Raw genomic sequence first — 26868 nt, forward strand, 5'->3', positions numbered from 1 at the left:
AAAAAGTCCTGGAAAAAGATTGATGAAATGTTGAGTTTTCTGTTTGCAGAATAGTTTATCTTTTGAAAGGTTTGAATCTGAATTAAATAAGCTTTATGCTTAATTATCTCTACTTTCTATTATTTTACATAGATGTTTCATATACTTCTTACTGTATTTTGGCTATATGAAGCAAATGAAAAACCAGACTGACTCAGGACTGAAATGTCTTTGCATACACTGGGGAGAATCTGCACACAAAGGGACATTTATCAGGGGCGGCTGTTCCTCTGCTGAGGAAGGGAGCAAACCCGAGAGTCTAGAAACAGACGGTGATCTTATCAAGAAACCCTCTTCAGTAATATCATCAGCCTGCTCTTGCCAAGTCTGGCATTTCTGTATTGTGTATCTGTGATGGAGAGAGAGGCAGCAAAGCTGTGCAAGCTGCATGTGTCTGGGATAAAGTGGCTACTCAACTCACTGGCTCTGCACAGTGTTAGAGTATAATTGGGAATCCTTTCTGCCACTATAGAGTGTCTATGTGAGAATGGAGAGTACAGTACTTCTCTCATGGGAAATTGCAGAGAGGGCTCTTCAGCTGCTTTGGTTGCTTTTGTTGTTGGTGTTTGTTTGTTGTATTTTTGTCAATGTCTCTATTCCTATTTTTCCACAGCATCTGCAGCGAGTATAAAACCTTTTCAACTCTGCATCCTAGATGTGAAGATGGAAAACTATTAGAAAACAAAAACAGAAACAAAAACAAAATATTTTTTCTTCTTGTATCAGATTTGTAATTTGATAATGAAGGCGGAAACTGCTCTTGTAACAAGTGGACTCAAAGCTAACGCTGGTTACCGCTGATTTCATCTTGAGGTTGGGATTTCATCATGATGGCTTTTCTTTAATTGAAAGGACTAAAATTTAACTTGCAACTTTTTGTGACTGGATTTGGAGAAACCTGAGCATCCTGAAGTAATTTGATTAGATTCCTTTTTGAGTTTCCTCAGTAGGAAGAATTACAGCACTATGCATGTCTGTGTTACTAGCAATGGAGTAGGGTACAGAGCCATCATAAATCAGAATAGATCTCAAACTTTCACAGATTTTAGGATGATTGGGAAGACAGAAGGATCTTTTCTTCTTCACGTGTTGCTCCGTTGGCTGTAGCCTTCTGTAGTTCTGGTTTTCTTTCCAATTTCTAGAGCACAAGGCAACTACAAATTTAGGAACATAGCAGTGTCTCTGTTGTGGTCAATAGCTGGCAGATAGCAAGCACTGTCTCTTCTTCAGGACTGTGTCAGGGAAAAGTGCACTTTTCTTTCAGTAGGTTTCTGTAAGCTGAGCAAAACAGTCCAAATAACATAAATCTACATAGCTCAGTAAAATCATTCCACTAAGAAGCTAAACAGACTCTAGCAGCAGCAGTATTCTTTATGTACTCCTTCCTAACCAACAAGAGAAAACAGTATTTTTATAATAGCTGAGCTTTAGCCTTGAAAACAGGTAACTACAGTTTAGCAATTCTGGAATTAATAGCCCCCTCACTTTGAAATTCCAAAGTCACATTGTCATGTTTGATGCAGAGGTGCTCACCACTGTAAGTCTGTGCTTTTCCAATGTGGGATGTGATGTTGTGTATATTAGTTCTGTACATTATAGGAGTGTGAGACACCATAGGAATGTAAATCTTTCCTTTGTATTGAATTTATATAAACAAATGAAGAACTTACAAATAAAGCTCAACTTTATATTTTAAGTATTTACTGTAAGTACCAGTGCATGTACTTCTTTTGAAACCACCAATGTTGTGGGGCATAATGTGCCTTCACATCACTGAGTTCAGCTCTGTGTTCCAGTTGGGAATCTGGTGCAGCTTTTGTACCTGTAGCTAAGCTCTCGCTAAACAAGCTGGAGTACTGTACCAGTATGGTGGTATTAGTCAGAGCATAGTGTATATTAAATAATCACTAATGAAACTTTTTCTTTGGGAAAAAAAAAAAAAATAAAATTGTCTGCACTGAGCTATTCTTATCTGGCTACTTGGAGACAGAAAATGGTTTAGACCAGATGTCAGGTGAAATTGCAGCACTGGGTGCAGTGTTGATACACTTCATGTGTATAGTTTAGCCATTATTCAGCTGAGCAAGGAGGTATTAGAAGAAGTATGGTTTATTTCGGTGGCTCAGCTTATAAATTAAGTACTTATAACAACACACATGCTTTGGCTAAGTAGGATAATAGTGTTTACATTCTGGTTCTAAATGTGAATTCATGCACTTCTGTCCATATGTTTCACGCCTGGAAGTACAAATGTGTTTCCTCACTGCTGCAGGGCTTCTGCCTCCCTCTGTTTCCTGAGTATCTTCTATTTCCATTTCTCCAGGCTGTCTTGTATCCTGATTGGACCTAATTTGAAACTATAGGCAGTTATTTCCTTAGATACTCCCTCTCTTGCCTTGTTTTTGGATTTTGTTTTTCTCCTTCCATGGTCCTCTTTTTTCCTGAATATCTGTCTATTCTTTCCCTATCCTCACTTTCAGAATATCCTTGTCTTTATTTTCCACTGTAGGACAGTGCTGTTGAAGATAAGGGTAGTACCTGCTCTCTCTACTATTTTCAGTACTAGCAGCAGGTAGGAGAGATAAACTGCTTCTGACTTTCAGTGCTATAAAGAAACGTAGAGAGCAGTGAGGTGTTTGTTACCAAAGTTGGAGAAGGTTTTTCATTTCTCATCCTTGCCTAGAATGCACATCCTTGCCTAGAATGCCCTATGAGAGCATTGGCAAGCAGCACAAACGTTCAGCAGCTCACTGAGGAGGGAAGTCGTGTGTAGCAGCTTCTCCTGCTTTGTGTCTGCTATCTAGGCCTATGTCTGCCTCCATACAGAGGAGAATGGTGGCCTGAAGCTACCTGTGGGTTATCCTTGTGTCTAATCTGCTCAGAGCCATCACTCTAAAAAGTCCTGTTGGCCTTGCTCCTTGGAAAAGAAGGGACTGGAGAGGAGCAGGGCAGGGAAGGATCCCTCAACAGTGGCCAGGCCTATGTCCTGTTTTTCAGAGCAGCAAAATTCAATTTTGTAATTGGTTCTGGACAGCCCTTGAAATGCATTTCTTACTGCAAAGGAAATTATAAAATTCTTTTCAGAGTTGATTGTAACTTAGCATTTGGATTCCATATATGTGTGAGTCTTTTTAGTAAGATAGTTACAGTGCTTGCATTGCAGAATGCACTTTGTAGTGCTGCAAGTTAAATGTTACCTGGAAACTTCCCAGATCTTCCCATTTCAGGGTGACTGAGCTGGTGACTGTCTGTAGAGATATCAGCAGTGGAGAGATGTGGATTCAAGCACATTCCTGGGCTGAATTAGGTAAAAGGATGTGTTAAATCCCTGGCAGACAGACTTGATGATGTTAGATGGTTGGCCCTTTTCATAACATAGCCGCGTGAATTGTTCTTTTAGCCAACCCGCCCCCACAACAGTGGTGGCAACTTTCCAGTTGGTACTGAAAGGGGGTGCAGTATTCATGCATTCATTCGTTCGTTCATTCATCATGAAGTGCCATGGTTTAACACATTGTGGGTTACTGCTTCAGACTCCCAGTTACTTGTTTTAGACTTTTTGGCTATTGAATATGTCCTGTGAAAAGGGAGTGTTTCTGTTTTGCCACCTCCATTATGTTATCTTTTCCAGTATAATTACAAACTAATTCAAAGCTCTTCGTGTTAGGCTGATAGCTTCCGATTCACTGCTGTCATCCACTACCTCTTTGTGCACTTCCAGTGCTGCTGCCCATGTCCCTAACTCTTACCTATGAAGCACATTATTTTTTTCAGAGTATCCTCATCATAGGCAAATCATTAATGGAACATCAGAAATATCCCATCTGTTACATATGGCTAAGATCAAATTATCCAAAGTCTTTTTTTTTTGTTTGCTTGTTTTTTTGTTTTTTTTTGGTTTTTTTTTTGTTCTTATCCACACAGTAAATGTTGTCAGCAGGATAAGTTCACACATCGGATAAGGTCACAATTTCATTTAGTGACAACTTCCAACAGCGTGAACTTACAAGGTTCGATTTATTAAAGAGTCAGAACGGATAAGATCACTGCATGGCCAGCCTGATTTATCAGGGTTTGACTGGAGTACTTGAATAGAGAATGCCATATTTCAAGTTTATGTTCGAAACTGTAGTTTAGAGTGTGTTATGTCTCAGAGACTTGAAAATTGAGGGAGGAGAATTTAGAGGAGGTATCTCAATAATGCAGTTTATGCTTGCCAAGCAAGTGGATGAGCATTTCATATTGGACATGCCTCGTTAAGGATCACATGAGTGGAAGAAGGATAGTTCTGTGTCCTCTTTGAACTGCTGTGTGCAAAAGTAAACATATTAGCTGGTTCCAGCGTTAATTACAAATTTGTTCTGTGCACACAGCGATGCTGGCAGATCTTTGGATCTGGGCTGGGCAGCGTTTAAGAACTTGTGAGAGTGTTTTCCACTCGTTAGCTACGACTTCAGAGCTGTCCTCGTTTGAAACTATGACACACACTATTACTCTGCTGTGCAAAAATATTCATTAACGGAGCCAGGTGGCTATGCATAGGAAATATGCAAAGAAGGAGCCATTTGCTAGTGCATGTCAAGTAACCAGTCCCTAATTGTAGCGGAGAAAGAGCTTGCTCATCCTTTTTAGCTGACACCACTTAGAGAGCTATTCATGATAAAAAACAAAAACAAACAAAACAAAACAAAAAGCCCTACTGCAGCCAAAGCTATCAGTGACTTGCTTAGAAATGTTAAACATTTATAAATTTGGTAAAGCTATTTCTGAACGAAGTAATGTCCTTTTTCTATCCTAAAACTCAGCTCTTCACTCACCTCCAGATATGGACTCCTCTGTTTATTGTTCCAAAGTGTGGGCAGGTGGATGAAAGCCAGAGCTCTTTTGTTCAGAAATGCTATATACAGTTGAATTCTTCTGGTATTCAAACTGTGGTCAAATCCTCCTAAGGGTCAAAAGTTGTTGTCAGATTCATCTACACTATACGTGAATTTTAAAAAATGATCCTGATCTTGCTAAGCAAGAAGTCAAAGTTAAACTAACCCTCCACCTCCTGTTTTATGCAAGCCCTTTGTGACATGCTTAAGACAATATGTTAATGTCAGGAAAGAGTCCTAAATTGAGTCATTTCATTCTGGTTTTGTATCCACCAAGGTGGCCTAATATCTTAAAAGCCATGGGATGTTTTGTAGCTCTACTAGTGAGTCATGACTTGGGGCTTCTTTTACAGTGCAGCTATCATAAGTCTTTGAGTAATCACAGACTTTAAAAGTATGCTACATCAACAAGATAAGAGAAACAGCCCACAGCACTAACAGCATTATCTTTTACCAAAATTGATTAGCCCATACTATGTGTCTCAAATATTTTGTATAAACTTACTCAGCAAGCTGAAAATAAGTGTGCTCCTGAAGTATAAGCTGAGGAAAGAAACAAAAAAATCCTCCAAAATAATAATAAAAAAACACTACTTCACCTGTGAAGAGTCAATGCTAGCTGAGGCTTTGCTCTTATAGCTGCCAGTGCTAGTATGACATAGAAATTTCTTCCTGATGTAATCTGTTATCACAGTTTTGATACCATTTAATAAATACGAAATTTCAGAGGAGCAAAAGATTGTAAATGAACGCAGGAAAGTTGCCAAGTCTTTGCTCAGTGGTCAGGGGGTATTCATCAGAGGATTTTTAATAGTGACATTTGCAGTCTTTCTTTTACAAACCCTTCTATCGGCCCCTGGTCTTTCCCTGTTTAGTGCAGACAAAGGAGTGTATGCTATGATTCTACAAAAGGGATAAAGATGGATCCGGTAGGAAAAAATAATCTTAGCAGATGCTTGTAGACCTTACTTTGCTGTATAATTTTTTAAATTATCCTCCCTTTGCATTAGATTTTCTTTCTTGACCAACAATTTTTGGTGACAATGATCTTGCTAAGGATCAAATTGTAATGTGCTGCACCTTGCTTGAGTGTAACCTAAACACATGTGTTTGCCAGAACACTTTAGCAGGTTATTTTTTACAACTCCTAACACGTGCATACATCCATCATATTAAAAATGGATGTTGTTACTGGTACCATAGAGAAATTTATCTTATTTAGAAAAAGATGATCAAGGAAAAAATGGTTATGAAGCAACATGATGTGTAATTCTGTTTGCAATCTGCTGCTTTCTGTTATGGTGGTCTTGGTGCAAGGGAAATACAACAACTCCAGTACAGCTCTGCATGTTGCCATCCCATCTGCAGTGCATCCAGTGCATTAATACATCCTGGAAGGTACTGCCCAAACTACAACATGGGACTGTAACAAAAGAGAAAGAATTTATATTAACTTACTCAACTCTCAAAGGGAGGAAAAAAAATACACTTTTGGAAAACAGCAGCTCATTTTTATGTCTGCCTCAAACCTGAAATACTTATCAGATATAAGATTTGTGTTATTAATCTTATTTAAAATATAAAGTGTAATGATGTGTTCCTTAAAACTTAGGTAGGTTTTTGGATATCACTGGATGATCTGCCCCAAGTTTGTCGTTCTTAATCCATTAAAAGACAGGCCTGCTTGTAAATCCACAGGTACAGATAAGAAGTCACTGTTTGACTGTGTCTGAACCCTTTTCAGATGAAAAATGTCAGTGGCAGAAAGGGAGGCTGAATTATTTTTTAAAAGGGTTTTCAAAGATTCTCATGATTCCTCTGGTATCAGTTAAATGTGACATGTCCATAGACGTGGCTGTTTTTTAGGGTGTAAAAGCAAGTATAGTTTTCATCTCTGTATAGAAAGAAAATGCTGCAGTATGTGTAAGTGATCAATTTGCTTTGCACTACCAGAAAGATTCCTGTCTTCCATAATTAACATACAAAGAGATGTTTTAAGGTTCAAATGATTTGTGACCATGTACCTGTGAGAAGGAAAAAAAGTGCATATATATGTATATTTCTGTTAGGATGCATATATACCACATATGTAAATGACATATAATGTATCCATAATAAGCTTTGCTGCTTACATACTGCCATTTAAGCTGTCAGAGCCCTGTCATGATAATAACTCACCCGCATACATGCAAGCTTTTGTAAACTGGTACAGCTCTATTTCCCAGATTTGTTCCAGTTTGCAAGGAGGACCTGATGCACGATTTTACATAGAGTAGTTTTGTAATCTGCAGCACTCAGAGGTGGAATTTAGATTTCTGTGCTTGGAAGTGGAAGCAGAAATCAAGTCTCCTTTTTGGAAAAATGGTCAAGATTAACTCAAGAGAACCTTTGCAGCCTGGCAGATGCATAAATGCAGGCGTTTATGGGAATGGCTCACTGGGGGAAGTCTGTGGAGACTGCCTGCAAGCCAGGAGGAGTTACTCACTTCCTCAAACTCAAGGTTAATTTCTCAGCAATTGCCAGTTCTAAATCTGGGATGAGTTTACTTCTTACATAGTTGGACTTCCCACTGCTTGTGCAAATGCATGGCCCTGATAGGGGGAGAGCTGTCGAGAAGGGATGTGCTGCTGCAAACGGCAGGCAGTGCTGTTGCTCGGAGGGAGGAAGGGGACTTAGCAGACGGCAGAAGCAGGGGTGCAAAGAGGCGGGGGAAATTCTGCACATCTGGGGGCTGCAGCCAATTTTCAGCCTTTGTGCCCACCGGCAAGGAGGCAAACCTGGGTAACAACTCGAGCAAATGTGAAATGATTGACGAGGAAAGCACTAAATCCACCACCGCTGCTAAGTCTCATCCCTCTTGAAGTTGGAAAACAGAATTTATTTTTATTGTTTTAGAGAACGCTAAAAATGTGTCATTTTGCATGTGAATGTGGCTGCTATTGCACTTTTAACTGTAGTATTTGTTCATTGGAAAACAGACTTCTTGAGGGAATTGCTTTGCAAAGAGTTATCCAGAGTCCTTTTTTTCAATCCTGTAATAAAATGAACAAAACTGGAGAAGTTAAAGTGAACTGAAGTAACATGTTAAGGTTAAATTTAAAGTCTGTACTTTCTAAGATAAAATATCCATATGAAAAAGGAAGAATTAAAAAAAAAAAAAAGCCACTCTTTATCCCTCCATTTCTTTTGCATGTTGTGTTAAAATCTTAATCTGGAAGTTAAATTATTTTTGGCCTAATTCTGAACTATTACTTCCTGTACATCACTCTGTTCAAAATCTCTACTGTTGTAATTAATCCTAGTAAATATTTTTAGTTGTGTCTTCAAAATCAGTGGAGATGCTCTGGATTTTCTCACTGTGAAATATGTTTAAAAAGTATTTGGGAGCCAAATGCTTCAGAGTGTGCTCTTCTGACAGTGAAATGGATCATGGAGGCTCATGTACCAGGGGCTGTTGCACTCTCAGCTATCGTCTTCCCCCTCCTCAGCATTTTTTAAGAATTTTCTTGAGTCCACTCTTCTGGCTTCAAACCATATTGCCTGTGAAAAGTAGAAAAAAATGTAATCTTCTAGATCACTTTTGAATAGAACTGTAAAGAAAGAGTTTTGTTTTTCTTCTGCAGGATGAACAGATTGGTCGTTTTTTCAGACAAGTATAATTAATTCTCATTCCAGGGATCCTCTGAATGCCATGCATACATAACAAACATGGAGGTGTCTGCTGTCAGGGTAGGAGTGAACACTCTAAACACTGTTTGTGCTCTTTGCTTGCAGGGGAACTGGAGGTGGTCCAGAAGGATGGGGAGCGCAAGGTCCAGAGCCGGCAGCAGCTCCCAGTGGGGACGACGTGGGGGCCCTTCACCGGGAAGATGGATCTCAACAACAACACCTTGGTACGTAGGTGATCCCGGGCACCTTGCTTCTGTGGAGGTCATTATGCAGGTGGAGCACTTGGAAAACAGGCATTGTTAGCTGTCGTGGGTAGTGGTATTGGGATCACTTCCAATTAGTGCACCTATGGCAGCCATCCACATGAAGTCATTTGGAACACAGGTTAATAATAGTAATCTTGTTATTTTACAGGAAGAAAGGAAGTGGTGCTTCCTTGTTTTTTGAACTACACTGCTCCCTTTCGGCAGCTGTAATCAGTATCTGATTTTTAGTATCTTTTAAAATATTTCATAGCATCAGTTGTTCAATATTTAGTTTATATTATTGGATGGCATAGAAGATAAATAGCTACATTGGTTAAAGCTAAAATTTATTTATTAAGTCTGCCTCAATAATAAGATTATCGAACATAGTAAAATGTTTCATCGGCTTGCAGTTTTTGTTGGAAGATACTGAAAGACATTTGCTATGTAATGTATTCTTAATTGTACTTTTAAAATTATTATTTTGATGCAGAAAGTATGTGGGCCATATTACTTGCAAGTAACACTTTGCTGACCTCAGTTCCGTATGCTGAAAATCCATGTTGTTCCTTGGTGTTCATTTCATTTTTGTTTGGATAGGTTTTAACCCTGAGCTTCAATATTGTCTGTATATAGTTCAGATCAGCTTTTCAGGAGTATCTGGAAAGGTGAGCCCATAACAAAAAAAACAACAAACATCTCTAGAAAAAGAGGTTTAGGCAATTTGGGAGTATACATTGCCCCATGAGATACTACAAAAAAGTCATTTCAGCTCTATCACTTGCTATTACAGATTTTGCAGGAAGAGATTAACATAAAGATCTGGGGAACTATTACACAGTAGTGTATTACACACATCTGGGGCAGATGCAGCTCTGCTGTAAACTGAGAAGCTGAAATTCCCAGTGTAAGGGATATCATCCTATTATTGGAGGAACTGAAGAGTGGGAAGTGTTGAGTTGCTAAAGCAGCATCAGTGGACATGTGAGAGAGGGGACATGTGGAGCTGGAGGAGAGGAGGAAGCTGTAATTCTTTCGCTCTTTCCTGGAGAACCTATGCTCTTGTATTTGAGATCTATTTCTAAAAGCTTGCTGGATATTTCCTTCTGTAAATGGTCAGTCACCTGGATAAAAGATGCATTTTCAAAAGTACTAGACACTGAAAGTGTCTTACACTTAGAAAGGGAAAAATGGAAAATTTGAATATCTGTCTCCATTTTCTCAATTTCCTTTATTTTGTTTTTTATTTCTTCATCTACTTTATTCTTTGTCTGTTAATCTATAAGCATTCTCAAAATGTTTTCCACAAAATCTCATTTGTGACAACTATCTGAGACTCAAATGATCTTTCTCAGATTCCACAGTCACTACTCTCATCAACATCCATGCAACAAAAACCTTAGTACTGATGCGTCTTCCGGTCAGTCTGTATAAGACCTGAAGAAAAACAGTAGCTTTGTGTTACTCCTATTGCCCTGAGCACTTCTACTACTTCTTCAGGTGTACAAAATTTGGAGTTAATGTTTGAGTATGGGAGCTCATGGTGACTGAGCTCTCACTACAAAAATTATCATTATCAGATATCCGTAGGATCAGTTTGCAATTGTTTCATTTTTATATTCTGAAACAGGGATGGAACAACTGTAATCCTTTCTGCAGGAGCTTTCTTCTCCTTCAGTTGTACAGGCATATATTAAGGCCTGCTATGGCTTTGAAATTTGGATTTTTGCCATAACAGAAACAATTAGCTAAAACATTTTGTTTTTTTAATAAAACTGTAGTGACTTCTTATTTTTGTGGTTATCATCAGATTGAACAACTTTCTCAGCCTAATTCAGAGAGATGTGGGATAAAAATGTTCAGAATGACTTCTGTCTTCACTAAGTTGGAACGGCCCTCCTTTGCTTCTTTTCTGTTTAGAAACTCTTAATTTTTGCTGACATGATAGATTTTATTTTTGTTGTGCCTTCTATTTATCATAAATGCTTTTTGTAATTGGAAAAAGTTCCTGTAAACAGAAATGTAGTCCATAGCAATATTGTTTTGACCCCCATTCTCTGAGACAGTCAAAATTAAACTGGATGTGGTCTTGAGTAATCTTTGAAGTTGAGTCTAACTGAAGTTTGCCATGCTTTGAGCAGAAGTTTGGGCAGGAGGTGCCTTTTGCCCTGAATTATTCTATGTTTCTAAGTAATGTTTCTTTTTTCCCAAATATCAGGTGTTTCCTGCAGTCCTACATTTGTTAGTTTCAAAAGCTGCGTAATGAAATGTAAATTCTTTGATAGATTCTTAATTTACTGTTTAAATGACACAAACCCAGTGACAGCTTCTACATTTTTCCTTTAGCATTTTTTTTCCCTTGAAATGATGCTCGTTTATTTATGATACTTCTGTTTGCTTTGCACCTCTGATTACATTCCTCATTGCCGTACATGCTCTCAGTTGTTCACAAGGGGACTTTGTGTTTGTTTGCTTAAGTTATTTACGTCGGTTTTGGAAAGCTCATTTGGGTAAAGCCTTACGTCTCTAGAATTCAATCAAACTTTCACATCAGCTGCTGATGTCAGGTTTAGTTCATTTCCTAATGAGAACTTCAAACATTGCACTGTTATAGCCATCAAATAATCTTAGGAAAAAGCTTTAATGTGCATTTTTAGTGTAGAGAGAAAAGGAAAGAAAAAATCAGTGAAACTTAGGTAAGTATCACGATTCTTGCAGCTGGACTCCTTCTTGGAAAAGATGGCGGCGGTTGCTAGTAGGTATTTTACCTGACTTCACTAATTTTTTATGTTAGCAATATATGACACTTAGCCTCACAGGATTCACTTGCCTTAGGATTCACTAAGCAGTAAGTTACTGCTTACTTGCTGTCCTTTCACCCAGCACTTTATACAGTCAGTACTTATATCATGTGAAAGTGCTTCATATTTCAGTCATTGCTACGGTGCTGAATAAAGGCTCAATGCTGTTGGCTCAGGAGATAGAGCAGGCTAATTAATTCAGCATGGTAATTAATTGAGTCACTGTGCCAGATGTCAAATACTTTTTAGATCTTTCAAGTTTCTGTCTTGAAGTATATTAACAATATACATCTCAGAGTAGGAGAAGGTTGGGTACCTTGAACAAAAACGATTTAAGTGCTGTTCAAAATTGCAACAGGAATAGCAGCTGTTGACTTCACCAGCAGTGCCACAGCACTGTCAGGAGATGTGATGGAGCAAGGTCCCTGTCAGAATACTTAAACACTAGTGGTAGACTTGAGAGTTCAATGAGTAAGCATGTTCTTAATTTTTCTCATCTAAGAGTCAGTCAGCAATCATGAATTTTGAAGTGTTCAAAACTCTTTATGACATAACTTACCCCATTGCATTACTATTGCTGTGCACGGCCATCAGGAGTCTTAAGAGTGTTGCTTTTTAAGAACAGAAAGTGAATCTGTGATCTTAGAAGTTTTCTAGGCATTTAATTCCCATTTCAATATGAATTTAAGAGCTCCTTATATCATTATCTAAATACTTATGGACATCTATTTGTATACTTATATTTAGAGTGATAAATCTCCTATTTAGATAGTTTTAATGATATTTTCCTGTAATTTTCCCAGTTTGGCACAATACTTTTGCTCAGCTGCTGATCTTTGTACCTGTGGGCACAGTTGCATGTTCTTTTCTTTTCCTTCCATTTCTTTCCCCTTCTCGTTCCTTTCTGCCGCAAGGATAGCAGTTAATAGTCCCAGGAAAATGAAATGCCAGTGTTTTCAAATTGAATCATCATGGTACTTGGATGCCAGAAGGTACTGGCATTGCTCTTTTGTACTGGGCAAGTTTACTGTCATACGTACATGTAACAAAAAAATCTATGAATTGCACAGGATTTTAAGAGAAATACAAGGGCTGCTCTGAATGTAATGCCTCCTGTTTTATGATGTCGTCCCATGACATCAGAGGCAGATATTGATTATATGACCATAGAGTTTGAACCTGTCCACCAATAGCCCGTTACATGTTGTTGTTGTATGACACATGGCAGCAGAGGGGAAGTCTGACAGAATGGCCTTTGACATGGAAGAGTGAATGAAGCAAAGGTGCAGAACTGAATTCTTTCATGCAGAAAAAATGGCACCCACTGGCATTCATTAACTCTTGCTGAATGCTTCTGGAGGCCAAACAGTGGATGTGAGCACAGTGAGGCAGTGGGTGGTATGTTTCAACAGCAATCATAGAATCATACAATCATAGAATTGCTCAGGTTGGAAAAGGCCTTAAAGATCGTCAAGTCCAACCACAATCTAACCATACTACCCTAATTCTAACAACCCTCTGCTAAGTCATGTCCCTGAGCACCACATCCAAATGGTTTTTGAACACCTCCAGGGATGGTGACTCAACTACTTCCCTGGGGAACCTATTCCAGTGATTAACCACCCTTTCTGTAAAGAAGTTTTTCCTGAGATCCAATCTAAACCTCCCCTGGTGCAACTTCAGGCCATTTCCTCCTGTCCTGTCACCTGCCACCAGTGAGAAGAGACCAACCCCATTTTCGCTGCCCTTTCAGGTACTTGAAGAAAGCAATGCCATCTTAGCAGCTGTGAAACAATGGGTCTTCTCTGCATGCAGGCTCTTGTTCATTGCTGGACAAAATGCACAGCTAATGGTGATGACTGTGTTGAAAAACCAGTTTTTTTAGCTGAGAATTTTCTCTATCAGATAGTGTTATTGTGCTCTCTGTATCTACTGTAGTCCATGGAAATAAATAAGAGGCTTTACTTTTCTTGATTTTTGATTTCTTGACATTACATGAAAGAAAGAAGATACCTTTTCAAGCTTTCTATGCTAAAAAGAGATTGGCTACATATTTCTGGGTTTTCTTGACATTTAATATGATATCACTGTTTTGACAAACAGACACATAAGTAATTTTGTACAAGACTGTTTTTTTTTAATCTACAGTTGATGAGCTCTAAGGGAAGGCAACATGATTAAATCAGTACTTTTAGCAGGGATGCTCCAACTTTGTACCTTGCTGCATCCCTCGAAGTTCAGTAGTTCCTGAGTACCTAAAAGCAGACAGGAATGTATTTCTAAGGCTTGTGCACATAGCTTGTGACTCTTCAACAGGAAAGTGGGTACGCGCACATACCAACTATAATGTGAGCAAACTGCTGAAAGCATAGCTGCTGCACATAAGCAGATCTAAATTGAAGTTGTAAACAGCTTATTTCAGAAGAAGCTGTTTAGATATTAAGAAGCAACTGTAAATATTTTCCTTGTCTCCCTGAAACAAAAGGATATCTCAAATATCGTGACTGCATTCAGTGTTTCTCAAGAAGCAGCACAGAACCACATGGACTGTGATGAAGGTCAAGCTGTGGATGGTGCCATGGCTCCGGTAGTGAGTGGAGGTATTCTGAGATGTGATTTCCTTTGGCTGCAGCCATCTAGTTTTTGGTGTTAATCTGTGCCCATGGCGGGATTTTGTAAAATGAAACAAGGAGCGGCTGGATCCTGCCCCCTATTCTTGTGGTCTTGTCACAAGGAGGAGTGTGTGGTGCAGGCCTGTATCATCCTGATAAGGAAAAGAGGATTCAACATGGCTGTGACGGGAATCCGTGGGAAGAAAGTGTGCAGGTTTGGACCAGGCGAGCAATGGGATACAGCAGAGACCCTTTAATGGGATCTGGGAGGTTCATTGCCAAAGCTACACTTTTCCTGGAAGATAGCCTCACAAAACAGTTTATTGGGTAGTGCTGTGAGGGGCTGAGGAGCCAAGGTTCAAAATGCAGTTAAGTTATTCATTTGCTAATCTGCAGCTGGTCACTGCAGGTCAAAAACCTCATATCTGTAGTAGCCAGCAACTTTTAATCTCCAGAGTTGCAGTGTGAGAGTTTGCTGGGCACTTGGTTGAGGTTCTGTGTGGCCACAGAGAGCAGCAGCCTGTGCTAGGCTGCCTCTGGTTTTGTTGTTTAAACATAGAAATGTGTAAAGTAGGTTTTGTCTTTAGTTAAAGACAGATGGGGATGTTGGCTCTTATTAGCTCAATGACTTCTATGTTTCATTACCAAAAATAGTATATTGAGTTACAAGCCGCAATTCTAATCTTTACTATACTGGTTTGTACTTGTGACATCAAGTGTCCACAAAAGCATTTCTTTCAGTTTTTCACTGTTATTACTGACAGGTTATGCATTAAAACTGTAGCTTGGGAGCACTTGTTTCTTTCCCAAATACTGGGAGACTTTCATGTAACAATATTTCTGGACAGCAGATTGCATTATGCTTACTGTGATGTACGTTTGTGCTATGCAAGCATCACTGCCAGCCACTTCATACAATGTGAACATTTTAAAAAGCTGAGATATGTTGATATGATGTGGAAACCCATATGGCCATCATCAGTGACCTTTGAGAACATTCCCTCACATTCCCACACTGTTTTTAAGATATCCTCCCCTTTTATAAAGCCATGTGCTGAGGGGAAGGTAATGACAGAATTTTTAAAAAACTTTTGTCCATGGCCATTTTTAGCCAGTTTTCAAAACAAATAAACAAGTAGTCAAACAAAACAGCAGCTGTTTCTGTTCCTTTGTTGACATTTACATAACAGAGTTAATTTAAAACGTGTTGCTAATATGATAGCAAGATATGGTAATGATCTGAATAAACACTCTTCTTGAAAAGTCAGAAGAGGTTTTCTTAAGCTTGAGAAACTGGTTTCCAGAATGCTGAATGAAAACCACATTCCCAATGGAATGGACAAATAGAAATGGAATCCAAATGGACAAATAGAAATAGAATCCAAATAGAAATGGACATATTTGTCACACACCACTATCTAAGTTCTGTTAGCATGCTAGTACTAATACTGTTGTTAATATGGCCTTAATTTTAAGATACTACATATTTTAGAGGCAGGCAAATATGTTTCTTCCCTGCTTTTCTTGTTTTTTTTTGTTTTTTTTTTTTTAATTAACAAAACAAGATGATTGAAATCCATCGTTCCTTTTGATTTCTTTATTGCTGAATCAATTATTTCACAAATAGGGTCGTATGTAGGGGATTTTTACTTAAAATCACTTTTTTAAAACTCTTTTCCTGTATCAGAAGCCCTTTCTTAAAACTACACATGCCCATGGTTTAGTTTGACACTTGTTTATCAAAACAACAGAACTGGAGTACTGTATCCAGGCCTGGGGCCTCCAAGCACAGGAGAGATTTGGAATTCTTGGAATGGGTCCAGAGGAGGGCCACTAAGATGATCAGAGGGCTGGAGCACCTATGAAGAAAGGTTGAGGGAACCGGGATTGTTTAGCTTGGAAATGAGAAGGGGAGACCTCAGTGTGGCCTTCCAATACTTGAAGGGGGGCATACAAAGGGGGAATGGTTTTAAATTGAAACAAGAGAGGTTTAGCTTAGATATTAGGAGGAAATTTTTCATTCAGAGGGTGGTGACACATGGAACAGGTCGCCCAAGGAGGTTGTGGATGCATTCAAGGCCAGGCTGGATGCGGCTCTGGGCAGCCTGGTCTTGTGGTTGGCGACCCTGCACATAGCAGGGGGTTGAAACTCTGTGATCGTTGTGGTCCTTTTCAACCCAGACCATTCTATGATTCTATGATTTACATGTATTGAAAACCACGACTGGTCACTTTGAAAGGTTTTAAATACCAATTCAGCTACTTGCTACTTGCTATAAGCATATCTATTAACTAGACCTTATCCTAATGGTCTCCTAATTAAGTAGTAGATACTACCAATTATTCTCATTAAACTGAGAGAAAACTCAATAAGCTTGCTGTCCCATTTCAGTGAGCTTATTTCAGTTGGGAGGTGCTTCTCAAAGTGGGGTGCATCCTAAGGAGGATTGCCCAGGAACTGCTGAGAGCTGAGTGGGGAAAAGATGGAGCACAGGAAGGAGGCCAGGGCAGAAAAGGAAAAGAAAATTCAGTTCAGCAGAAACGGAGGGAGACACCAGCTGTGAGTGCCAGGCTGTTCTGCTTTGGGATGTCAGATTTAAATATTCGGCAGCTTTAGAAATAACTTTTTTCTCACTAGATGTTAAACAACATCTTTTTTTTTACACTAAACCAAAATTCAGTTTCTAAAATGTTGATAGATTTTATTAGTAGTTTCATATCTGTAGAACAAGTGCAGGAAAATCTAGCTGCATCGTTTTAGTAAAACGTAAAGCCATGACAATGCTAGTATCTACAAAGATACATGCATTGTTAAACCAAGAATTTTGTGCTTATGAGGGGCTCTGAGCTGAAAGACTTGCAGGCTTATGTTCTCTCCTTAAGCATTATAAAGATAAAATATCCTGGATACTCCTGGGTTCCTCTGGGGAAAATACATAAAGCCCACTTAGTTATCCTTAGCATATGTTGCTAGTGGAGGAGAGCACCATGATGACCTTATGTATGGAACTATGGTGGCACTTGGAAGAACATTGAGGAGTGCATTCCACAAGACCTGTGGAAGCAAAGCGGGCAGTTGTTTGGAATCGAGTATGCTGTAGATGAAATTCTAGCGTGAAAAGAAAATTCACCATTTATAGGTTTCAGACTTGTGCTAATGAAAGTGCAGACCACAATACGACTCTCTCATGTACATTATCACTGTAGCAATAATAAGATTTGAAATTATTGTCTGTCCTAATTTAAGACTTTGAGTAAAGGAAGAGACCTGTGGTTTCAGTGAAGACAGTGTGCACTTGCTGCTCACTTCAGCACAGCGTGATGGAATGATCAAAATTCCACTCGGTTCCCATTCTCTCTGAAAAGGCTTCAGAGGAGTAGGATTGGTTGAAAAAAAATGTAGTTATTTCATTGCCAGCCAAATTAACTGCATTTTGTGAAGGTATTTCTTTGAGTTTTTGAATAGAAAAAAATATGTAGCAAGTACAGTTAGCACAGTATGTGTATTCTCTATATATACATACATACACATTTATAAATATAAGTGCAGGAAAATGTACACGTAAACACTTATACATACATATGCTGGTGTTTGCAAGCATATGAAAGACAGCACATTCTATTATGGAGGAAACACTGCTATTAGTTCCTAAAATCAGAGATGCATTTGAGATACTCACATTTTGCTCAACTTTCTGCTCAGCTATAGCTGCTCTCCTAATAACGTGGTAGTTTATCACGTAGCCAGTAGCAAAACTTGTCCCTTCCCAGATACAGCAGATCTCCTTTCTATCACTAAAATTTGGGCAGTACATTTCTTGTATTATGCATAAGTGCTGAGTGAGGTTTGTAAATATCCCGGGCCTCATTTCTCAAGGTCAGAAAACAAGGTCATCAATGCAGCCCACGGTGGCTCTGCGAGCTCCCGAAGCACTGCAGAGACATCGGGCTGTAGCCCTTAGGGCTCTGCTGGGACGTGTGCAGAAGGCACCAGTGCTGGGCATCCATCTCTGTTCTCTTGGGCAGTCCCAGCCACCTGCAGCAGTGGGAGTTACAAATTGTTTCATGTTCGTGTCATGTCTTAAACAATCAAATATTAATAAACTTTTGCCCAGTTTTTTTTTTTAACTAACGCATTTTATGTTATTTCACTAGAGACATAAGAAAAGGGGAAAATATTTCAACACAGCAACAAAAATGTTTCGCAAATTTAAAAGCCTTAAATATAGTTGCAGTCATGTATTTTCCTGTTTTGTTTTTTTTTTGTTTTGTTTTTTTTTTTGTTTTTTTTTAATTTGAGCTCCTTAGGGAATAATTGTGTTTTAAATAGAGAAAATAATGCTTTTTCTCCGTGTGCTATAGGGGAAGAACATCAGAATGCTACTGATGCATTTAGAATAAACTACATAGCACTTGAGATATCATCATAGTTTTTGCATATAAAAATGCAAATATTTTGCATCTAAGAAAATGACATAATTTAAAACATTTCTGTTGCAGATCAATATTTCCCTTTTTTTTTGACATTTTAATGTAAGAAAATATTTTTGAATAAGAGCTTCATCTATGTTAGTCATTATTATTATCTATGCTTTTATTTATAAGCACCTCCTCAGTTAACACGTTCTTCCAAGATTTTTTTCTCTTTGAGCTGTGTGGTTGCACATGGTGGTCTCCAAGCTGGGGGAGGAGTGACCGCATTTTCTAAAAGACGAAGCTGGCGCTCGTGCCATGTGTGAGGACACAGAGACAAGCCGGGGTAGCTGAGGGAGGTATGCTTGGCACGGAGAGGTGACGAAGGGTTCTTCCCTCTCTCTCCCTCTTGCAAGCTGTTGTCCTCACTTTGGGTAGAAAACTGGGACAGATTAGCATAAAGGGAAGAGAGCAGTGAAGCAGCAAACAATATTAGGACCAAAATATCTGAGTTTGTTTAAGCTTGGGCTGGACCAGCAATGGGAGAAGTGTAGGCGCACTAGGGACAAAGTGAGTGACCCATGGCTTCTGGCATCACAGTGCTGGGAGGTGGCTGCAGCCAACATGTCTGTGTGGCTGTCCAGAGACACTGCTAGTAGCTGACATCTCCCAAACCTGGGTTTGAAAGGTCTGTTAGAGAGTGTCCAGAGGAGAGCCACAAAGATGATCAGGGAGCTCCCTGCAAAGACAGGCTGAGGGAGCTGGGCTTGTTCAGCCTGGAGAAAAGAAGGCTGTGGGGTGACCTCATTGCAGCCTTTCAGTACATAAAGGGAGCCTACAAACAGGAGGGGAATCAACTCTTTGAAAGGGTAGAAAACTGCAGGACCAGGGGAAATGGTTTTAAGTTGAAGGAGGGAAGATTTAGGCTGGATGTCAGGGGGAAGTTCTTTACTATGAGAGTGGTGAGGTGCTGGAACAGGCTGCCCAGAGACGTTGTGGATGCCCCGTCCCTAGAGTTGTTCAAGGCCAGATTGGATGGGGCCCTGGGCAGCCTGGTCTAATATTAAATGTGGAGGTTGGTGGCCCTGCATGTGGCAGGGGGTTTGGAGCTTGATGATCCTTGAGGTCCCTTCCAACCCTGGCTATTCTGTGATTCTGTGATTCTGTGAATTAGACCTGCTTTTGCAGAAAAAGGCAGATGGGACATTATGGAAAGTGAAACAGTTGGTCACATGGCGGAGGATACCTTTTTCAAAATATAATTGAAATATAACAAGGGCTTGCTGGGAGATAAGAAATTGAGCTTGTATGCTTCTTTGGCATGCCCCTCATTAATTTCCTGCAGGTTTTCTTCTTACGGATGTTTCTTCTTCCTGCTTCAGTTTCTTGCTAATAAAAGTTAGAATTAACATGTGGCAAACGACCCAATTTTAAATGAATGTTGCTTTTTCAGTGAATTTTTTCTGCCTTACGTTGGACTTTGCTTTCAAGTGTTCTGTACTATTTTCTTAAGAAATACTGTCTGTTTTCTGAGGATCAGTGTCTCAGGTTTCTGTTCATAGATGTGAGAAGAGAGAGCAGTGGCATCGCATTCTCAGGATGCCAAATGTGTGCACTTTGATCTGGTGCTCAGCGTGCCTCAGGGAGTAAGCTGCATCTTGATTTCTGTAGTCAGCCACTCGCTATCAGGTACCAGGGCCCCGATTAGGCAGGCAGAAAAACAGTGAACACACCGTGGGCTGGATGTGGAAACCTTTGTGAGAAGGCTTTCGGCATCAGTGGCGTCCTCGGCATTTGTTCTCTGGTGCAGTTTCTGGGGCAGTAAATGCCCTTAACACTCAGTAACAGCAACAGCTACTTTCATGCACTGATTTGAAAGCTCTCCCCTTTCCCCACCATGGTTAACATTTCATTGCAGAATGGAAAATGAAAAGGATATCCATGTTTTGAGAACTTGACCTCTCGCAAATGTGAGACCACTTAGAGTGGCTGTTCCTCCTTAACATTCCTCGCATGCCCTCCTCCAAGCCAGTTGCTAGCACTTGGCGCAGTGCTGGAGTGGCTTTGTAGTCACACCTGCGCCGCTTGCTCTGTCTGTGGCATGCGGGCACTCATGGGGCAAAACAGCCTGTCTGAACTTCAGTAAGCATTTCCCTGTTATTCATCCCAAGGGGACTTGGCTGGAGTCTCATTCTTTATTCACCGTAACTCCTATAATTTTGAAGTCTCCTGAACTCTTCAGAAGCGTGGTATTGTCAGAGTTCTCTTTGTCTCTCTGGCTGCTCTGTGGGACCTGCAGAATGCTCTGGGAGAGCCGTGAGGTGTGGGGAAGCAGAGGCTCAGCTCTGGCATCCAGTGCCATACCCATGGCCTCAGGTTCATGAGAGCTGCAGCAGCAGGCAGCATTGATGGTATTGCATCAAAATTATTGGGTTAACAAGGATTCTTGAATTTATTTTTTACAGACAACATGTGAAGTATGCAAATCTGCCAAGTGTTAGAGATCACAGTTTATAGGCCTGCATGTTGATTCTTAGTGGTCATTTCCACCTATAGTCATTGGAAAAATACAAAGGGAATGCAAAGCAACCAGAAATATTAAGGGCCAGTTAGTGTGTTAGGGCTCGAGTTTGCGCAGTGCTGAGGTGCAGGAGGAGGTGCTGAGCACCCCAGTCTTTCATTCAGAGCAGTGGGGCTGAGGAATGCCTAGCATTTCATGACACTGAACACCACCAGTACAGTCTGCAAACCTCTCTGTAGAAGATAAATATTTCTTATTTTATTTGACCTTGGAGATGGAACTGGTTTGATAGGGTTAAGGTCAATGAGTATATTATTTTTAGAAGAGATACAGAGTACATGGATGGTTCTGCTTTATTTTAGCGTGTTAACATCTGGCAACATTCTGTTCCATATGCTGCTGATTGTCCTGATACATTCATCTTCAGTGATTATCAAAAAGATTTCAGTGCTCTGGAGTTAATCACACATTAGAGAAGACAAATACATGAAGGCAAGTGGAAAAGCAGTGTGTGGGTTTTTGTACATAAGACCAAGATTTGCGTAATCTTGTCAAGTGCTCAATTAATTTAGAAAAGAAATATTTTAAAAATTGATTTAATCAGTTAATATTTGTGAGTACTGTGAGTATGAAAAACAGTGTATTGGAGCTCAATATTTTTATCACAACAGACAGAGAGAAACTGATTGTGCCCTTTTATTTTTAAATGTGGTGCACTTATTTCTCCTAAGGATAAATAGTTAAAGGTTTTAGGTCTGCATCCTTTTCCTGTGTGCCATTTTTGCATAGCTTTTCTGCATGAAAGTTTAGCTATGCTTGTGCTATTTCATTACAAAAATCACACACATAACTATCAACTGATTTTTTTTTTTCTTTTTCTTATACCAGTGTCTTCAGTTTTCCTAGGTTGATAACATTTTTTCCAGGGCTATCAATTACTATTTTCATTTTATGCTGTTTTGGCCTTACATGCTACCAGCTTCAGGGTAGGAAGACTTACGAGTTTCAGAGGGAATCTGCTACAACATTGCAGGTATTCCCTTTACAGCACCTTTTTCTTTCTGAAAATGCAGAAAGGCTGCCAAGATCAGAATAAACAGGGAGGCAACAACCAAACTAAGCATGATGTCTGTCAGCCTTGTACCCCTCTTACAGTGTTTGCCCCAGCCTGTGCTCACCTCCAGACAGTCGGCTGTGGGGCTACTCCTTATTTCTCAATGAAGAACTCAATTAAGAAAACAACCACACAGCCCAAAGTGTAGAAGGATGACACTTTGCTGCCCACACCTCTTGCAAGACACCCCTTGCAGCTCACTCCCCAGCTACAAGGGGAGCACCATGAAATCAGCTGTGGCTATGGCTCTTCAGTGAAAGCCATGGAGCAGAATTGGCCCATGTAGCACTGTGCAGGACGTCTGGCCAAGATAAGATGTTAGAAAAGCAGCAGGAAGGCTGAGGTGGCAGTTTGCCACAAAAGGGAAGGTAGAGAATAAACTAAAGTAGTAATATTGCTACTCAGTATTTCTTTCTTATTTGAATATCTATCATTTCAAAGGAGAAAAATAAAGGCAGTGAAATCTCTTAGGGCACATAACATATCGCTATCCACTATTGAGATAAAACTTGTTTTATTTTATCATGCGCAAATTTGTTTAGATCTTAGCAGTGGCCACTCTTCCTGTTGCCAATATCTATTAATGATAATTACTTCAAATACAATACTTGCTCAGTGATAACATCACGTCATGGTGAGGAAGATTGTGATCTTATCTAAACCTATTCTGTTTAACTCTGACACTCTTTCTATTATAGTAGGGCCTAGATAAGATCATGCCTGTTAGGATCAGACATTAGTTGGAATCAATATTTGAAAATGTGCCTGTTTTTGCTTAATAGCAAAGTTAGTGTGAGGGTCAGAGTGAGATCATTTGTTGGATGAGATTGTACAGCTTCATCTTGTAACGGAAATGTGTTCTTTGCTTCGGCTGCTGGTGAAAAGTGAAACAAGGGCTCCTTGAAAACTGTACGGCTTCACTAACAATCGCTCTGTAAGGAAGATACAATGATTGTTATGATATTTAACATCTGTAGCGCTGCAACATGTTGAGATTCTAGTCAGGAACTGGCGCTCCTTTGTGCTAGACTCTGTCTGAACCTGATACTAAGAGGACAGCTGCTGATCTCAGCTAGCTTAGGTCCTGGGCTTACACCAGTCCTGAATACAATGGCAACAAGCAGTGTGGGAGGCAAAAGTTAAAGCTGAGATTATGAAGATTAGTTTAATAAACAGCAGTTACATCACAGTAAAGCAGCAGACATGAGCTTTACAGACATGGTGAATCAATAAGGCAGCAAGTTTGCAGATGATTTCTGGGAATTCTTCCTACACCCATTAATCTAATGGAAGAAAATATAAAAAAAAATTGAAAGCATTGATTTAGACAGGAATTTTTAAACTCATTGGCTGATAAAGAAATATATAATCTGTATCAGTGATGGTGAACCTTTTTAGTGCCCAGTGCCAAACTTTGAAAAGCTCAGAAGTTCATGTGCTGCCAACAGAAATCTTTCAATGACAAACCTGTTACCAGTGCCAACAGTGTACGGTTGTAGGTGAACACTAAGAAAACACAGAGTGCCATTAATGCTGTTTTGCTGTACAATATGGTTACTGTTTCCCTAGGATCTTTTGGGTTTGGGTCAAGGAGACCTGATGCCTATGGATACTTGTGTGGATTGTTTGAGTGCCACTTTCTGTTTCTCCTCAAGAACATGAATGTTTCCTGTGTTACAAATGAAAAAGTCAAACAGCATAAATTAAAAACTTAGAATAGTCATGTTAGCAATTGTTTTTATCATTTCACTACAAAATAGGAGTGCCACTAGTTCTGTGGCTCAAGCTGGAATCAAAGAGCTTCATGTGTAACTCACTGAGCTAGGGAAGTAGCAGGATTGTACTGGACTGCTCTAGAAAGAATGACCACAAGAGATATTTTAATAGATCTCTTAAATCATTCCAGTACATAATAAAAACAACTTTGGAGATTCCCATGTTTTAGCATGAAATGAGCTTCTTGTTTGGATGCCCAAATCTGTATTTAAATGAACTTCTGGTATTGTGCCTACCGATGTTCTGAGATCTAGACTGGGTTTACCAATCATTTCAGTTTCAGTAATGTGGCTCATTAATGAGTGTTTCTCATCGTAAACTCTAACTTGTGGCTTGACTTTGATTTCCTTCACTGTTAACAGCTCGATTACAATTCTTCACATTTGACACACCAATCTAAATTTATAACACTGTTCTCTAAGAGATGAACATATTCCAGACAGGAGTGGTAGCTTTCATTAGACAAAGTCAGAAAGTTTCTGATTTGAAACAAAATAAGTTTAATGTCACATGCCCCTGTAATTATGTATGGTATGTCAGTACCAGTATCACATATGTGCCAAATGGTAGTTATAAAGAGGTGTAACTATAATTTATGTTTCTTCAGGCACAAAAATAAGTGAAATGACAAATGAATAAATCATTGCACCAGTGTTAACAGTAAAAGCATGACTGAATTCACTATCACCATATTGCCTTTCAAATCAAATAAATGCTGTTCCTTACTCTTTCAGTATAATCATATGTGAAAACTCTGAATTGAAAAAAGAATAAAGAAATACTAAATATCAAATATCAAAGTAGATTTATATAGGTGAAATTCTTCTCCTGTAACATGTGCATAAGGATATTTGAGTAGTATTTTGCCCATAAAAAGTGAAGCATCTCCATATTTTCATTGAAAGAGGCATAATTTTGGGTTCAATCTGAATAGTGAAGATACAGATTTTATTTTACTTTTATTTTTAACAAATAGGAGGAGGAGCAGAGACATTTTTGAATCATCCCAGAAAAACTGGGAATAATTTATCTTTGAAGTCTATGAAATTCGTTAGGATTTTAGATATCTGTATCACAGTGCAGAACAGATTCTTTTTTGAGACAGATTTTTCTTTATTTCCTCAACTGTAGGGAAGTATTTTAATCCTGGGGCACCCCGAAGGAATTGTTTTGATACTACATTGTGGTATTTGCATACAAAAAATAGGTGTTTTCCCACATGCACACTTCTACAACATGGCCTTCACTGAATTAGTGACAAGGTAGATTTTTAAAGCAGTCAAATTTAAATACTGATTTATTTAAAACTTAGACTTTTTGAACAATTTTAATTCTTCTAATTATTTCTTTCTTTGCAGTCTTAATTCTGAAATGAGATATAGTTTAAAATTCATGGAATACTGTCAGTTTTCAATTGTCCTTTATTTCAAAAGCCAAAATGTGCTAGATATAGATTTCCAGGTGCATAAGTTGGGTGAGAAAGGAGGCTAATTTTGAGACACAATGAGGCTAATTTTATATACAATGCAAAACCCAGCACTACAGTTTTCTGCCTTACTCCCAGATATACATAAAACAAGAATTGTCACTAAGACAATTGAATGTATCTGAAGAAGTAAGGTGTGTTGTTTTTTTTTCCATGGATATCCCTTTTTTCTCACTAAATACAGAATGAAGAGCCATAATTCTGCCTTATAATAACAAAATGTTCCCTTCTATTAGTAGCTCATATTGCCTACATACAGCATGTGAAAACCTTCTGTTAAACTTGTATGTGAGTGAAGTCAGAGGTTCGTTTCAAGCCTGAATCTGAAGCAATTAGAATGAGGTGAAACAGGGGGAGATTACAAGCAATTATACCTATATAAATAATATGAGCATTTATTTTTACTCTAGAATTTTATTTAACTTTGTTTATATATTTATTTGATTTCTACTCTCTGTGCCAAGAAGTTTTTGGTATCCAGACTAGCCTATTAAACAGATCTTGCTGTTGATATTATTATGTCTGAATCAAGACTGTGATAAAAAAGAGATCTCTTCCTGAAAGAATTTAGAGGCCACAGAGAGAACACAGACAAAGAGCAGGAGAAATGTATAATTTGATCACCATTTTTAAAATAGGAGATCAAGGTACAAAGAGATTAATGGACCTGCTTGACAGCACTCTGAAGGTCTCAGGTTTCCTACAGGTTAAACGAATGCCTGCGTTACAAGATTATCCCCTGAATGATTAGCAGACACCCAAAGAGTTGTACATCACCAGACTATGAATTGAACTAATTTTTTAAGCTCTTCACATAAAAATTATAAATAAAAGTTAGTCTTGCAGGAATCGCTCTCTTCATGATAGAAAAAATGATACTTTTTACGAATATCACATGCAGATAGTAACTAGCAAGAAAATGTATTCCCAAATGTACCACTAAAGAAAAACAGAAGAAAGTAAGTAGTCTGTCAAACAACTACACTGCACAAATTTCTCACCATTTCGTAACAGATGGGTTAAAATTGGAACATGAAGTTATTTTTAAAAATCCAGATTTGCAAAGAGTGGTGTCCCTTATCATGTAAAGGAATGATTAAACCAATTGATATCGCACTGGTGTGCATAGTCTGGATTATGTCTTTGAAAAAGAGAAAATGTTTGATGGTGGTCTAGCAGTGCTATGCTTCCAATAGGCCAGTCAGTCAAATGCAAATACAGCCTATAATAAGAAGAGCTGGTTGGCATAGTAATTGGGAAATGAATGTTATTTGTAGCTCCATATTTCTGTCTTTAGGAGTCTAAGAACTAGGAG

The 26868-nt window shown here is 39.0% G+C and overlaps 1 protein-coding gene across 3 annotated transcripts in view; it reads left to right on the top strand.

Annotated features, from left to right (window-relative positions):
- The window catches only part of ZFPM2 (zinc finger protein, FOG family member 2), a 305941-nt gene that overhangs the window by 139086 nt on the left and 139987 nt on the right, over positions 1-26868 (top strand). For all 3 annotated transcript variants that reach the window (XM_085221559.1, XM_010709238.3, XM_085221560.1), the window contains one exon: positions 8691-8809. In XM_085221559.1, coding sequence (XP_085077685.1) covers positions 8691-8809 — 119 coding nt within the window. The remainder of the gene's footprint in view (positions 1-8690; positions 8810-26868) is intronic.

Source organism: Meleagris gallopavo, chromosome 3, assembly GCF_905368555.1.
Source record: "Meleagris gallopavo chromosome 3, MGAL_WU_HG_1.1, whole genome shotgun sequence".
Classification (NCBI taxonomy): domain Eukaryota; kingdom Metazoa; phylum Chordata; class Aves; order Galliformes; family Phasianidae; genus Meleagris; species Meleagris gallopavo.